This window comes from Nematostella vectensis, chromosome 6, assembly GCF_932526225.1.
Source record: "Nematostella vectensis chromosome 6, jaNemVect1.1, whole genome shotgun sequence".
Classification (NCBI taxonomy): Eukaryota; Metazoa; Cnidaria; class Anthozoa; order Actiniaria; family Edwardsiidae; genus Nematostella; species Nematostella vectensis.
Genome location: NC_064039.1, coordinates 2,689,983 through 2,706,030, shown reverse-complemented (window position 1 = coordinate 2,706,030; position 16,048 = coordinate 2,689,983). Strand labels below are relative to the sequence as shown.

Sequence of the window (16,048 nt, the reverse complement as noted above, 5' to 3'; positions counted from 1 at the left end):
CACCCCTCTCTATAGCACCCCTCTCTAAGGCTATGTTCAAACGTCGTATTATCCATTAGCCGGTTTCAATTCAAATGCGTGCAAATAAAGATGAAACAATCGACTCGATTCGTTTGCAGGCTAAGAATAATAAAATAATATGTGCGCCCTGGTTGCTTTGAACAAGCATTCACGGTACACCTCCCTTCACAATGGACAATCAAAGGCAAGGAAATGTTTTTAAAAGTGTTTGGATACAGTAAGATGTTTTGTGCCTATTATTTGCGATCTAACGCCACCCTTTTGTCATCTTAGCAAAGTACCAAGTGTTAAAAATCACGCATCTCCATCGGCTGATTTTTGGGAAGCCAATAAAGGCCCGTACCCAGGATTTTTCTAGGGGGGGGGGGGGGTGCGAAATCCTATAAAGTGGACTTATCAGTATCTCCACGGGACGCTTATTGTCGGGTTTGGCTACAAACTAGAGTAATCTAGCTTGTGCTTTATAGTTTTTTCTACAAATAGCACGTCTATAGAACCGAAAGTGGACCTTCGGCCGCTGTGGAGGGGGGGGGGGGGGGGGGTGCATCCCCTGCACCCCCCCTGGGTATGCAATGCGATGCGATATTTTCGATTGAATTTGGTAAATCAAGTATGATTTACTCTTCAGAGCGTCCAAAAACATACCATTTTAACCTTGTGCTGATACACCTATTTTCAAATGTATGCGGAATCCAATGTTCTGTCATTCGACAAGGCTGGTACTTCGTGGATGTGGGTGTTCGCGGGTGTTCAGAGTAGCGTTTTCTGGTATCGTATACGAATGATTTTCCAACAAAGAGTCCTCTGCAAGTGTCTTCAACAGATGAGTTTTGTAAATATTGATGGAAAATTACTCTCTAGCTCAGATCGTCCCTACAAGCTTTCGTGGTTTTAGCGGCTGGAGTTTAACAATATACTTCACGAAGTGTGATTTTAGGAGATCGTCTGTAATATGAGAATGCTTATGACATCTACGAAGTTCGAGCTTACATTTGAAAATAGGTGTAATACAGACGCGGCTCCGGAAGTGCGCATATGTCCCACGCGCTGACGACAAATCGAGCCGTAACGTAAGGTTACAAAGTTGGTGTCTAAAAGAAATCACGTTAATGCTCCTTTAAGTGCTCAGCTTTCAATCAGCACCCTGCTTTAAATGAAACCCTCTCTCCTGGCTGTAATAATTAGCACCCAGGGCGCAAAAACAAGTACTTGGGTGAACACAGTGTAGCAAAGGCTTTTTTATCGTTTAAAGAACATGTAAGTAAATGAAAGCACATGTTAATACCAATAATCATTGGCAGAACTAGGGGTGGATCCAGGGGTGGGTCATTTAAAGAACATGTAAGTAAATGAAAGCACATGTTAATACCAATAATCATTGGCAGAACTAGGGGTGGATCCAGGGGTGGGTCATTTAAAGAACATGTAAGTAAATGAAAGCACATGTTAATACCAATAATCATTGGCAGAACTAGGGGTGGATCCAGGGGTGGGTCATTTAAAGAACATGTAAGTAAATGAAAGCACATGTTATACCAATAATCATTGGCAGAACTAGGGGTGGATCCAGGGGTGGGCCATTTAAAGAACATGTAAGTAAATGAAAGCACATGTTAATACCAATAATCATTGGCAGAACTAGTGGTGGATCCAGGGGTGGGCCAAGGGGGCCCCGTTCCTCCTATTTTCAGATATTTGGCTCAAAAAATAAAAAATATATATAAGGGAATCCACGGAAGAACAATGAATCCGGCCTCCCTTTCTTGAAACCCTTGCTTTGCCCCCCCCCCCCCCCCCCCCCTGGAACCCCTGGATGCGCCCCTGATAATCCAGCCCTTGTGTTGAGTGCGCGGTGAATCCAGCCCTTGTGTTGAGTGCGCGGTGCACGATTCACTTGCAAAGCTTGAATTCAATACGAGAAAAGGCGACAATTATATTTTTTTGCAATGAGCATACGATATTCGTTCGATATCGCTGAAGACATCTGAACTATTCTATAATAGACGGCTATCCTTATCAAAGAAGAGCAACATAAAGCAGTGATATCATAGAATGCTGCACGTCAGCTATCAGCCAATCTGCGCTTGTGCGATCTGCAGTCGCATCTTTGAATACTCTTTAGGCAGCGCTTATAGCCGAATATCAGGCGCAACATCTGCGGCGATCAGCGTTGATTCATCTTTATCATGCCTAGAGGCTTTGGTAGGCTTTATTATGCACATAAGATCATAATCAGTTCGCATAAGCCAGCAATACAAAGCTTCCATATTAATACCAATTATTAGGATGATATTTCTTGATGTTAGAACCGGGTGTACAAAAAAAGATAGTTACGACATCCTTGGATCGTTAGTGAGTGATGTGCCCGAATAACGAAGGGCAATACAAACCAGACGACACGAGAAGTTCGGAGATGTGCCCGGAATTGAGGGGATGACGGCACAAGGGCCCCTGTCTCTTGGCCCACAAAAGAAAACAAAAACAAGCAAATGACTCAGCTTCGGAGTTTTGAAAACCCCCCCAAAAAACTGTCAATGAGACAACATTACTTGGTTACAGGCAAAGAATAGATAATATACGCAGATGAATGACAACACTATCTCTTTGGCCCACGCCATGTCGTGACACAGGTCCTTTAAATAACGGATAAGTTCAAGAGATCTTTAGTTCTTGAGGAACACGCGATATCCACAATGTATGGGATCCGAGCAATTCTACAGAGGTGAAGATGATAGCCGTAAAAATATATCTTGCGTTGGAAATCATTGATTGCTCTTGACCTCACTGCGGTGTCACCCTTGTAATTCTTCGACTTGATCTTCAAACCCTTTTTAACATTATTTTTTTTAAACATTCTTAAAAGTATAACCAATAAACTAAGCTAAGCTCTTGAGTAAAGGATAGGATTTGAGGGGAATCTAATACCTGATTATTCCATATTTCAGGTAACCCTAGGCATATATCTACTGTATTTTTTTTTACCTGAGCAGTGGCGCAGTAATCGGTAGAATCACCTGTTGAGTAAACAATAGCTACTCGAAAAGCTTATCATTTTGGTTAATGGTATGTGATTATTACCCCTTGGTATGGAATCCACCTAGAGCAGCTTGGAGTTGGGTGTTCGCGAGTTGTGACTAGTCCTGCTTGCTGGGGTTGCGTTCATCTGATTGGTTGCACTATTATCACTCGTCAGCTGCTATAACGTGCATGAGAATCCCAGGAACGCGCCACGATTACTCGCATAGCGTTTGATTATAACCCTCCCTCATTGAACCTCTTGCTATTTTTCCCGTCTGGCACTTAGTGCGGTCTCGTCGGCGGTGCGCTCATATAAACACAAGGTTTTTCCATTTGACTGCCCAAACTAAGGTAGGCCAGACCCCACTTACCGTGCGCGCTTTATATTGCATTAGTTTAATCTCTTTTGCCAGTACTTAGAACAGAGTCGCCGTAGTCTTTATCCATAAGGCACGCGAGGAATACATAAGGGTGTTAAATGATCTAGAGCATCGAGAATCTATTTGTAATTGCACAGAAAATGCACATTTAGCTATACTCTAGTTCGCAAGGAGTGGAACGTCGTAGGATTAACGTGTTGTGGAGAGCATGGAATACATGCATAGGGGTGAAGTCTATGGAGCCTAGGTTATGAGCCAAGGGTAAGATTGAGGAAACGGCAGCAACATAAGATTGGACATAACAAAAACAAACTAACCGACATAAAATATGAGAAAAGATGAATTTTGACTTGTCGCATGCGCGCTCATTTTATGTTAGTGGTGTACACTATAGGTTGTTGATTTAGAGAGTTTGAAGGAGACGTTCTTAGGATAACGTACCGATAGCTAGAGATCCTTGATAGAAGGGGCAAAATGCTCCAAAATCAGAACATACGAAATCTTTTCGAAAGAAAGTAAACGGACTGTATTTTTGTCTGCGTGGGAATGTAGGCAAGATTTTCAAGAAAATTATTGTATACTCAGGAGTTAGCATCAGACCATCTTTCTAAACTAACCCTAGCATTACGAAACGTGGATGGTCCCTAAAAATAGCCACCCCAAGCGTATCTTTACTGGGCGAGAGCTGACAGATTCTATAGCGAAAAGACTCATTTTAAAAAAAAATATTTCAATCAATGAAAAAAATGTTCTGAAAAGGAATGTTGGAAAAACATACATCGCAAATAGAAAATTTTTATGATATAGGATCACCTGCATTCATACACACAAAAGACACCAATGAGAACCTTCCAATTTACGTATTTAATTGGAAACTACCAATAAGGTTCTTATGTTTAAATTTAGAGCTGAACTATTTTTGGTGCTAGGCAGTTATTAGTCGCGTCATTGTATATTGTTTCCTGTATTGCTCGAGCTAATTTTGAGAAGACGTTATGAGCTTATAATTGATGACTAGTTGACAATCAATACCCACTGCCTCAAGCGGTAGCGACCAATGCTGGCGACGGCGGGTATGCAAAAGATGGCTTACAGATGTCAGGAAAGATAGAAAGCAGTTTTAGGGATTTGACTGAGTATTCATGACTGGAGTTTTTTTTAGGGAAATTGTAATTACTTGGGAGGGGAGAGCGGAGTTGAAGTCGACGGGGTTCTACTAAATTGCCATTTTTACAGCGAAGACTGCATATTTTAAAGTTCATAAAACCTTTCACCTATATCAATCTAGCCAAAAGAAAGCCTGGAAAGGGAATTGAATTTGATTTAAATTTGAATTTCTACAGATCTTTAAAAAAGGCAGGAGATTGAATCGAGTGAATAATTCCAAGTTTTGGCGGGAAAATCTAAACGTATTTACCTTAAATCCGTTAAAATTTAGATACGGCAATACCACAAAATATTTGGGAAGTGTTTTCTATTGCAATGCTACTCACAATGAAGCGAAGAATAATTTAAAACAGTGAATTTTATGCAAAAAAAGAAAATATCGTTTTGTTGTAGGTTTCAAAAACAGCGCGCGCTTGTAGGAATGTCGCCATTCTTGATTCCGCATGCAGCGCGCGCGCACAATTCAAAAAACAATTCAAAGTCTACAAAATATCTGTTAAATTTTAAGGATTTGTTTCCTGAAGTTTGACTACCATGTTAAGATATAAAGATGACGGTAAAACTTGTAACCACACAACGATCTTCAGCAATAACTAAGACACAAATCTCCTACGAGAACAGGTTTAGCGCGCGCATATATTTTCTCATGTAATTTGGTTGACATCTCGATCTACGTCACAAATGACTGGACCCGGGCCTTTCAGTTCACGGCCTTTTTTCCAAAGGTTGACCAAAATACCTTAATATTAGAGATTTGAGTTATTCGCGCGAACGCGCGTTTTATAGGGTCCACACGAACCACATACCATTTGGGAGATGAAAATATAAAGAATTGGCCAAATCTATCAACTCTGAAAGGTTATATGGACTTTAAGAATCTCTCGTTACCTGCAGAAAAAACTTTTTCTTCAGTTATCAGAGAGACTGTTATATTGTATGATTTAGATGCTAATACTAGACTGTGTTCTTGTGTTAGCACTTTGTGACGTCATTCGACCCATTATCCAATAAAACACAAGTTCTTGATGAGAGATGAGGAAGAGAAAGAACAGCCAACAACCCGACGTTAAGGCTGTCCGGGTTATGGTCATGGGACAAGACGGGGTCGGCAAAACAGGTAAGCGAACATGGCAGACTATTCTTTACACACTGGGCAGACATTCGTTACACACTCGCGATACTCTCGGGATACAAGTGGCCTCCTCGGGACACACTCGTGACATCCTCGAGACACTCTCGAGATATCGTGGCGTCCTCGGGAAACAATAACATCCTCGGGCATTATACCCTTCGGGCACTCGCGGGGTCCTTGGAATAATAGACTATCGTGACAAACTCGGGTAATCCATCGGGACACACTCGTGACATCCTCGAGATATCGTGGCGTCCTCGGGTAACAATAACATCCTCGGGCATTATACCCTTCGGGCACTCGCGAGGTCCTTGGAATAATAGACTATCGTGACAAACTCGGGTAATCCCTCGGGACACACTCGTGACATCCTCGAGACACACTCGAGATATCGTTGCGTCCTCGGGAAACAATAACATCCTCGGGCATCCTTCGGGCACTCGCGGGGTCCTTGGGATAATAGGAGGCCTATCGTGACACCCTCGAAGTCTATCGTGACGAGCTCGGGTAACCCCTCGGGACATTTGGAGGCACTCGTGGAATCCTCGAGACACTCAAAGATTTCGCGTTACCTTCTTTCGATGCGTCATAATTTTGGCCTCATCCAAAATAAGCATTCGAGTCGACTTACTGTTAACAGTCTATATAAAACAGTTTTATATCCTATTCGAAGCTCATCTGGTTTATCCTATACTCTGTATCTAACGCCATCTAATATGCTGTATTTGCAGCTCTCGTGGTAAGGTACCTGACGCGCCGTTTTATTGGCGAGTATGACACTACGTTAGGTAAGGCAGCATTGTAAGGCTGCTTAAAAGATTATGCAATTACCACTGATTATAACGTTTGACCCATTTCTCTTCTAAGTGTCAAGAATGCTTGTTTTCAGAGTCTACTCATCGTCACCCCCTTACACTCGGGAATGACTTTATTTATATCGATCTCATGGATACAGCAGGCGAGGCAAGTGTACGAGTATCTTATTTTGCTTGTTTTTTTTTTTTTTTTTTTTTGTTCTTCTTCCTGAAACATGAACAAGCATAGCGAGAGGGAGTCTCTTTTTCTGTTATTTAAAGAGTTGTTATCTGAGACGCAAAGCTCACACGGTCTTGACGTGAGAATGTATTTACATTTGTAAGCAGAGGTCTCCCTCTTTTATTAGGATTGCATCAATAAATCAAGTCATACTTGTAAGAAGAGGTTGCCTTCGTGATTTATTGTTCAAATGTTTTAATTCTTGGTTAAATACCTTGTCTAGCCTCACCCGTAAAGAGCGCCTGCTCTTATAAATCAAAGCAAGGTCAATGTCTTTACTTGAAAAGGGGATTCGGGTCAATACCCTGTGATATACCCTGGGATATACCCTATCGTCAAGTCAATGTCCTATCACCATTACTCTTGTCAGAACTCAGACGCGAAGCTGGAGCGGTGCTTGTCATGCGGCGATATGTTCCTCATCCTTTACTCTATTGTGGACCGCACGAGCTTCGACGAAGCTTCTCGCATTGCGCGTTATCTCAAATGGCGCAAGTTTCCCGAGACTGGCGTTCTTATCTTAATTGGAACCAAGCGAGACCTGGGACACTTGCGCGAGATCGACGAAACGGAAGGAAGTGAGCTTGCCGAGGAACTTGAGTGTCCATTCTACGAGCTGTCTGCGTCAGAATACGAGGGCTACACCGATGTGTGCGATATGGTCTACACATGTTTGAAGAAATACCTTAAAAGCGACCGAAAGACGGCGCCTACCAACGCCCCCGCCACTCCTACGTCCACGCCGACGAGTTCACTGAGTAAGATGAAGGAAGGGTTGATGCGCAAAACTGGAGCCATGCGGCGGAAGTCTGTGACGGCGCTGGTTTGAGACAGAAAGATCCCAACTATTATAAGGTGGAGAGATTGTTATGCCATCAAAACTCTTCTACGATATTGTAGCATGAATTACACCACGCCTGTTCATGTAAAAGGAGCGGAGAGTCCAGTCATAATGGCGTAAAACAAGTGGTAAACAAAAAGATTCTTGGAGTGCAACAAACCTTGTTTAATGGTTTTCACTGTTGTCGGAAAGACTACACAGACCAAGCAGAAGGCCTTGAAATGGATAAATCTCAGGCTTGGTAACCTGGCACTACATGAACGGGAAGGCGCCATTGGCGACGGGAAGTTTTGATCCTTTCATCAGCATCGTACATTTCACTGGAGTACTATCACTGTATGGTTTCTTATTATAGCGAGGAGTAGACCAGGGGCTACAAATGCGAAAAAGAACCCTCAAAACACCTGAGTACCCTAGTCTGGCCGCTTTGTTGTGTTTCCTGTGGTGTCTTGGGTTTCCTGTGTGAGGATGATCTCGATCTCTGGACTATATCTCCTAAGCCCCTGTTGTATCGCGGCCAGCCACAGGAATAGGTCGCCTGATAGAAATCCGTAAGCAAAACAAGGAACAACAGCGGAATACAAATGCGCCAAAATAGGCGCCCTGGATTTGTATCATGCTGCTTTAGCACTAACAATCAATTCCCTGACGTGACACGAGTCACATATGATGGTAAATGTTTTTATTAGTCGGGCACGTTTCGGCCAGCGCACCGGCGTGCCACGGGGCGGCTAGAGCTATCAGCTCAGATGACGTAGAGTAACTTAAAGGGGCTGTCTAAGTAGACAAAGAAAGCGCTTCGCAAATATCATTTTACCTATCCATAGAAGATTTCGTGGTTAAGGTAGAATATAGCCTAACAATTATGTCCTTTCCGCCCTTAGGTAGACGATAGCAGACTTAGGAAAAGGCCCTAAGAGCCCGTACGAGGGGCTGGGACGTCTTTCAGTGCCGATAGAAATGCGATAAAAAACAGCGTATTTTTATTATTTAGAAAAAAATTGTAGCTTGGCAAATGTATGGAAAATTTCCTGGGTGGAAATTTCCAGGGTTGGGCAATATAAAAGGAGGGTATAAAAATGTAAAGGTCTGTCTAAAAATTACTATATCATTGACTACTTCAAAAGATTGCCCCGTCTTCGATTACCCCCCCCCCCCCCTCCCCGAGTACCCCATCCCCGCCGCCTTATAGACAGTCATAAAAGCAAGTGCAATCAACGTAAGTGATAAGAGCACGCTAATTTTTACTTGATCTGACAGTTAGATTTTCCGGGAAGAGTTCAACAGTGAAACTAACTCGTTTTCTATTCGTTGTGGCAAAATCGAGAAGTGACTAGAATAGGGTGCCTATGCTGTGATCGTGTTTGAATATTCGTTAATCGGGCGAACAAAAGCTGAAGGCACTTGTATTTACATGAGAATACGCTAATATTGACGATTACACAAAGGAAAAATAATGCAATCTCCCAAGGGACCAGCTACTAATTCTCAAAACCAACCGATCTGTGGAGCTTTGAATGCACGCAAGCACAGACAAAAGCGTCAGGATTAGACACCAAAGCATCACCATGACAACAGCTCCCCCATACGGCTAGTCAGGACGAGTTTCACGACTCATTTGAGAACCATCATGGGTTAAAAGACTAGACACTGGTAAACACGGGAAGGGAAGAGAATGCGTGAGAAAGTTGAGGACAAACAGAAGGAGTAAACTGATAAAGTCTCCGACAACGAGGGAAGTTTGGTCAAGGTTTTTCTACTCTAAAGAAGCCGAGCGAGCAGATCGACGACAAGACAGGTGGCTGGAAAATCCAAAAGAACAGCAGTTCGACGCACCGGGAAAACTCAACGCATAAACAAGAAACAGCTGATTTTAATATACCAGTGTAGGGGCTAAAGGTCTGTTTACTACATAATTGACTACTTTAAAAGATTGCCCGTCAAATGATAATATAGTAATCGGTTCGGTACTTGGCGCAGAAAAAACGATACAGCAGTGATCAAGGTTGAGATATCCGTGAACTTGCTCAAGGGTTCACGAAAAGCGAAAGTGGACTAGCATCTCGCCAGCATCGTCATTAACAGGTACCAATCAACGAATCAAATATGTCGATTTAAGGAATAACTTTAACGTGGTAACCGAGCGCTAATATCCAACAGTGGAATAGTATGTCTTCCATAAGTGCCCCTAACGACGCAGTTCTCGCCAAGGCTTACAGAAAGTACCAAATCATATTGGGCTTTGAGCTTAAGAGGATACAAGTGGAGCGCAAAATGAGAGAGCGGTACTTTGCATTCGAAACATCAATGATCTCTGCCCAACGTGAAAGACTAAGAGAAAAGCAAAAACAGTTAGGAATATACAGGCCAATGACGACCCAAGAAAAATGCCGAAAAGGTGAGGCGATCTGTATTACCGCCGTTGCTGTGGGAGCTGATGAGAGACCTAAGCTCCCGCCAGTCTTGACAAATTGCCAAACTGTGCCAAATATTGGAAAGCTGCCGTTTAAAATTGAGACCACCGAGAAGAAGAAAAAACAAGGGAAAAACAGGAGACGGGACGAATTACCTTCGTACTTATTACGGAAACAAAAACCCAATATTGCGGCTGGCATGCGAAGTGAGAAAACAATAGAGCGATGTGAGTCTGATGGGCTTGTGGCGCAAGCAATAAACAGCGACAAAAATCAAAAGCAGAGGAGGCGTGGACCGGCCACGCATCTACCTGACAAAGCCCAACACTCAACTATAAGGACAACGAAAACACAGGAAGCTTCCGACGGCGAGAAAGAAATAATAAAGAACTCGGATAATGGGAGAGCAAATGCAGTTGAGAGTACGAATCTGACAGGACCATCCGCTTGTAGAAATACTACCGATAGCTTGGGCCCAAGTGCGGGTTCAAATAAAACGACTGAGAATTCAGCCAATGAAGAACAATTGCCGGTAGAAACCACAACAGAGCGCGAGGCAGTACCCCAGGGGTCACTAGAAAGCGCAATACGGACGAAATCAAATAGTTGTGACGTTAAGGGCACTGTTTTTGCCCCTAGTAACACTGGGGATGAACATGGACGTGAACAAGAACGTCATGTGGTCGTATCAAAGCGAACAAGATCCTCAATGTCAGACTATCAATCCGCAAAACCCAATAGCTTGGTCAGCGGTATTCGCGCACAGTCTGCGCGCGCAACATTGACATGAATGTTTGGTCACCTCTCTCACGAGCCAAAGGTGCTATTGTAGCAAGGATGTCCCTGATTGAAGGCATTGCTTGGGTTTGTTTTCACCATATACCTCTTAGATAGGTTAGACAGGTGTGTTCATTTCGATTCTACGCCCGACCAATGCAATAAGTACTCAATTCATACTTTTCAATGAACAAGGCCACACCTGGTTGATACACCAATAATAGATTTGAGCTATTTCAACCGTGATTAAAGACAAATTTTAACATCTTCTGTTGCATAAAAAAATACAAAATATTTACGGTGTCACGGGACCAGGGATGCGGGTTTGGGTCAAATTTAATATTTTCTCTTCCTTCATTTTGGCTTTTCGAATTATTTTTTTTTCCTTGAATTATTTTGATAATTTGCACTAAAACAGCCCACGCCCACTATATACTTCAGCAAAAGATTTAAGCCATTTCAACAATGATTTAAATCATTTTAATCGGTGTCTGAACATCTTCTGTTGCATAAAAGCTACACACTAGATACATAATCGAATTGTATAAATATTTCCAATGCGATCATGTATAGTAGTGTAGTATTTACTACAGATTATTACAATTTTACATACACTCCTTGTCACGCTGTTGGCTTCGCACAGACAGCCCCCACCCCCTTTGGCAGCATCTTTCTACAGACACACTACGGGTTGCATAACTCGACTTCCCTAACAGTGTTTCCCATCCTGTCAGTGCACTGAGACTCAAACTGATCCGTGGGAGAGAAAAATTATGAATTTATTTTCGGCATTACTGAGATTGTTTCTGTTACCTTCCGTTCTCTTTTCCGGTCACATGACTTTAGTATACATCCTTATCATGCAGTATATCATGCAGATATATTTTCGCCAATTATTTTATATGTTAACCCCCTCTACTGTTATTATCTAAACCAGCTGAGGCTATCCTCCTACATGTTGTCTCTCTTATTTTATAATGCAGACAGTAAATATTTTCTATTCGGCTGAACGCAGTAGGAACTCATCAGCAGTCCCAAGTTTTCCAAGTAGTATTTGCATTTAGATAAATTAACAAATATTTACATAAATACTGTAAGAAACATCGAGTCAATTTCGATAATAATTAACACTTGTCTCAGCAATAAATAGTCTAGTCTTTTACGGTCGTTTCCGGAGACGGAATGCTATTTCCGGCTGATTGATCTCGCTTTAGCAAATCTCTGTATTTATGGAGGTATTTAAATAAAAACGTTGCTACGATTCAGAAGATACAGGAAATATATTCTAATGCTTTTACTTGAAAAAGCTTCAACAAAAGAGGCGTCACTCTAAATTGGTTCTTACTGCGATATCAATTGTTAATAATTAGCCTGTGTTGTTTTCCTTGTAGAAATAATTCTAGTAGATTCGTAGACTGATAAAAAACACTTCAAGGGAAATGCCGGCATAAATCGACATTCGTGAGATTCCACCCTCTTTAAATATGCACAACGCATTCGTGACGTCACAAAAGACGTAGTGGAAATAATGATCGCAGCCGATGGCAGTAGTCAGGAAGACCCGAAAACAAGTTCAGATACGAAGCAGACTTCCATAGGATGTATTTACAGCAAGTATACATGGGCCAATCTGAATAGGCCTGCTAAAACCACCTTTCACCGAGATTAATAACACACGACGCCGTGAAAAGTAAACAAGCGTCGAATGAATAAAATCGTTCGCTTATTCGTGTTTGCCTCGTCCTCGCGTGCTATTAACAGAGCAGTCAATTATTACCATTTATTAGCACACTCGAAGAATACAAATAAACAGAAAAGAAGGATCCTGAAAACATCAGAGCCTAAGCGAATAGGAACGGGTTATAAGAACAAGTACAAACGTGAAGCAGGAAATGATATCTTATTGGAGAACGAACAGTAATTTCTAGATTACATTTCATACGAAGCCCCCGCTTGAATGGCGATGATGTCACGACCCGTGGTCCAATATCGTACGTGCCTAGCGGAAATATGATAAATGGGTGAACTCGGCGCTTTGGTATTCAGAATAGCGAGGAAAGGATTGGTTAAGATGTCGCACTTCTCTTTGTTACGACGCTCACGGTCGCAAACGCCGACCGCATCAGTACTGGTGGATTGTCAAGTTGTGTTGTTGGATAACAGCGAGTACACTTCCCGTCTAACCGGCGATACAGAGGCGCTTACTCTATTCAACGGGGTGTGTGATCACACAGACGTACCTCGAGACGCGAGGAGATACTTCGGTTTGCAATACGTTGATCAAAATGACGGGGAGACAAACTGGCTGGAACTTCATAAACCAATTTACGGACAACAAAAGGATAAGACTCTCAGTGTTCAATTCGTGGTGAGAGTATTCCCGTTAAACCCTCTTCGCATGGAACCTATCGTTCAGCGCTGGATTTTATTGCAAATGAAAGATCTGTTGTCTCGGGGAAAAGTTAAAGTGTCTCTGCAGAAGCACGCACTTTTGGATAGCTACTTCGCCCAAGCTACTCTCGGCGATTACGACACAGATAAGCACGGGCTAGGTTACTTAGAGGATTTATTGGGGTCAACGTTCTTTGGTCACCCTAGTGGTATCAACTCGAACATCGATGTGAGCGAGACGAGTTATGTGCAAACGGTCACGATGTTACACCAGTCACGTAAGGGCATGACAGCTGCGGAGGCGATACAGGCGTACTTGGACCTGGCCAGCAGCGTGCCATTTTACGGTGTGCGCGCACACCGAGGCGCTACCACGGAAAAGGGGGTTCGTGTTGTTATTTGTCTGTCGCTACGAAGTCTGCAGGTATACACGCAAGACGAGTACGACGAGCCAAACGAGCTATTACAGGACTATGAGTGGCCTTTAGTAGACTCTATCACCGCATCTAAAGCAAAGTTCTATTTCTCCTGTGCGACTAATGAGAACCATAAAGAACAAGGCACCGTTTGTTTACGGTTTCACGGGCACTTTGGCTTCCAGCAAGCGGACCGAGTAGTGTTAGACGCTCTGTGCTATCGTAACATCGCGATAGAGGCGGTCGAAAAACACCCGAGCCGCCGCCAGAATTGGACGAAAGAGGACGGCGTAGGGGCTATGCGATTGGAGAGGGCTATGTCAGCCGGGAGAGATCGGAGACAGAATCCCATGGCATCCCTGCGTAAGCAAATGAGGGACTCTAATGGCGGTCACGTATAACACTGGGAGACGGGTGTGACATATAGCACCACCAAGCAGAGAAACGAGAGGGCTGTGGTAGTCCAGGGAATATAGCACCACCAAGCAGAGAAACGAGAGGGCTGTGGTAGTCCAGGGAATGTATTATGGTCGCATGGACACATCACCGCTAGACACAAAAGATGCGAAAAGTTAAGGGATACAATAGTTATTATACATAAAAGTAAGAGACAGAGAAGGAACTACCAGACTAGAAGGTAAAAGAGGGGCTATGACACTCCAGGAAAATTAGTGTATAATTGGGGATATATACTAACCATGCGAAATAACTAGAAAATTATAGACATGCTACATGTACAGTCACTAGTATAGTCGAGGGACACGGCGCCTAGTCATGATTTGCTGGGGGAGGGGGAGAGGAAAGAAGGTAGTCATGGATATCATATGGAAAATGTATAGTATTTGATAAACTTTCAAAAACAAATTATCCACTTTTGGGGGATAGCCCTAATAAGCCTAATAGTGTAATATCTTAGATAGCACTGCCAAGAGGGAGGAAGGAGCGCTAGCATTATACATTTAACCAGTTGAACATCGATGATAATGACACATTAATAAACACAATAAATATTATTTATATTCTATATTATTTATATTAAGACTTAAGGTATGTATGAGTTGAATAAGTCACGGGCGGAACTACATACAGAGGGCAGCATAACGGGGAGGGGCTAGGGGTGCGGTTTTCCCTTTCCTGCTTTGGACCAAATTTGTCTATTTTCTCTTCCTTCATTTTGGCTTTTCGAATTATTTTTTGTATTTTTCTCCATGAATTATTTTAAATATTTTTACTGAAACAACCTAACGCCCACTATATACTTCAGCAATATATTTGAGCAATTTCAGCAATGATTAAAGCGGTGTTTTAATATGTTCTGTTCACATGTTCACTCCTGATTACTTGTTGCCTCGCACAGACGACCACCTCACCCCCTCCCAACGGCACTGTGGTATAAAGCTATAGGGTGCTACGCGCGCTCTCTTTACTTGATAAACGTGCAGTACATCCCCGCGAGTCAACGGAGGATTTTGCAATGGAATTCCTTTTTAAACTGTGTACAATAAATATCGCTTGCTTGGACCGTAGTGGAGCTTTGCTCTTGGGCGACGATGGAAATATCCTCGGTTCCTCACGCTATGCTAGGGATTTCAGTGATTCGCTGTTGTCCTAGAGCTAAGCATTTAATGGGGAAATACAAGTGTAAACAGTCTATTCAATGGAAAAATAATAAAACATGTTATCAGATTGATGTCTGAGAGCTAGTTGAAGTGGATTCTGAGCGTGACTGAATTTTTTTTTTCGGAAGCGTAAAATGGCGAGAACTGACCACTGCTCCAGGGGGGGGGGACTCCCATATTATAATGACGGGGATGCTCGTAGGGAATTTAATTTTTACCCCTAAAAGGTACCAAAAAGGGCGTGGCTCGAGCCAATCTTTACCCCTAAAAGGTACCAACAAAATATAGACTTTCAAACTACTTTTATTGCTGCAGATGACAAGTCATCAAGCACCTCAACCAGTTATGTTCACAAAAGTACTGTCATTCTATCTTTAGCATAGTAGAACTAGCATCAGCTTGTTCTGACCCCTAAAAGGCACCGTGTCCCAAAAAATGCCAGCGCTTGAACTCGAACCCCCTAAAAGGTACCAAACCCGTGATTTTTACCCCTAAAAGGTACTACGAGCATCCCCGTCATCTCGGTATAGCCCCCCCCCCCCCCCCCCGGCCACTGCTTTTCTGTTGCCAACAAATCAAGAAATTTGACAGTCGAAGAGTCCGTTTACTTAAATTTCAGACCATGTTACGGTATCCTAGTTCGAAATGGAATATTGAGATATGTTGAGTGTTTGAACATGGGATTGGGGATGAAGGAAATTTTATCAAGGGGATATTTTCAACGACGGTCCATCGGGAAAAACTGAATAAGGTCAACATCATTTCTCTTTTATCAGACTCGACTTCTGGTTATCAAATATGTATACGGTTAGCGTCCCGGTACAGAGAGCTTATCCG

The 16,048-nt window shown here is 42.7% G+C and overlaps 2 protein-coding genes across 3 annotated transcripts; both read left to right on the top strand.

Annotated features, from left to right (window-relative positions):
• The first annotated feature begins 3,115 nt into the window (after positions 1-3,115).
• LOC5514631 (ras-related and estrogen-regulated growth inhibitor) lies at positions 3,116-8,720 on the top strand. 2 transcript variants are annotated; one of them, XM_032384239.2, is made up of 5 exons: positions 3,116-3,390; positions 5,563-5,703; positions 6,450-6,506; positions 6,608-6,681; positions 7,124-8,720. In XM_032384239.2, the coding sequence occupies exons 2-5, from the start codon at positions 5,619-5,621 to the stop codon at positions 7,580-7,582; spliced, it is 675 nt and encodes a 224-aa protein (XP_032240130.2). In that variant the 5' UTR covers positions 3,116-3,390; positions 5,563-5,618; the 3' UTR covers positions 7,583-8,720. The 2 variants fall into 2 exon arrangements, with proteins under 2 accessions (XP_032240130.2, XP_032240131.2); XM_032384240.2 differs by lacking the exon at positions 3,116-3,390 and adding an exon at positions 3,400-3,680.
• Positions 8,721-11,201: 2,481 nt separating this feature from the next.
• LOC5514630 (band 4.1-like protein 3) lies at positions 11,202-14,605 on the top strand. Its single transcript, XM_001634761.3, has one exon. It carries the CDS (start codon positions 12,803-12,805, stop codon positions 13,991-13,993), a length of 1,191 nt encoding a protein of 396 aa, XP_001634811.3. The 5' UTR covers positions 11,202-12,802; the 3' UTR covers positions 13,994-14,605.
• The last annotated feature ends 1,443 nt before the right edge of the window (positions 14,606-16,048 follow it).

Coding starts and splice junctions, on each gene's coding strand:
- LOC5514631 (XM_032384239.2), top strand. CDS start 5,619: ATGAGGAAGAGAAAGAACAGCCAACAACCCGACGTTAAGGCTGTCCGG. Junction 5,704..6,449: donor AGACGGGGTCGGCAAAACAG/GTAAGCGAACAT, acceptor CTGTATTTGCAG/CTCTCGTGGTAAGGTACCTG. Junction 6,682..7,123: donor TCATGGATACAGCAGGCGAG/GCAAGTGTACGA, acceptor TACTCTTGTCAG/AACTCAGACGCGAAGCTGGA.
- LOC5514630 (XM_001634761.3), top strand. CDS start 12,803: ATGGGTGAACTCGGCGCTTTGGTATTCAGAATAGCGAGGAAAGGATTG.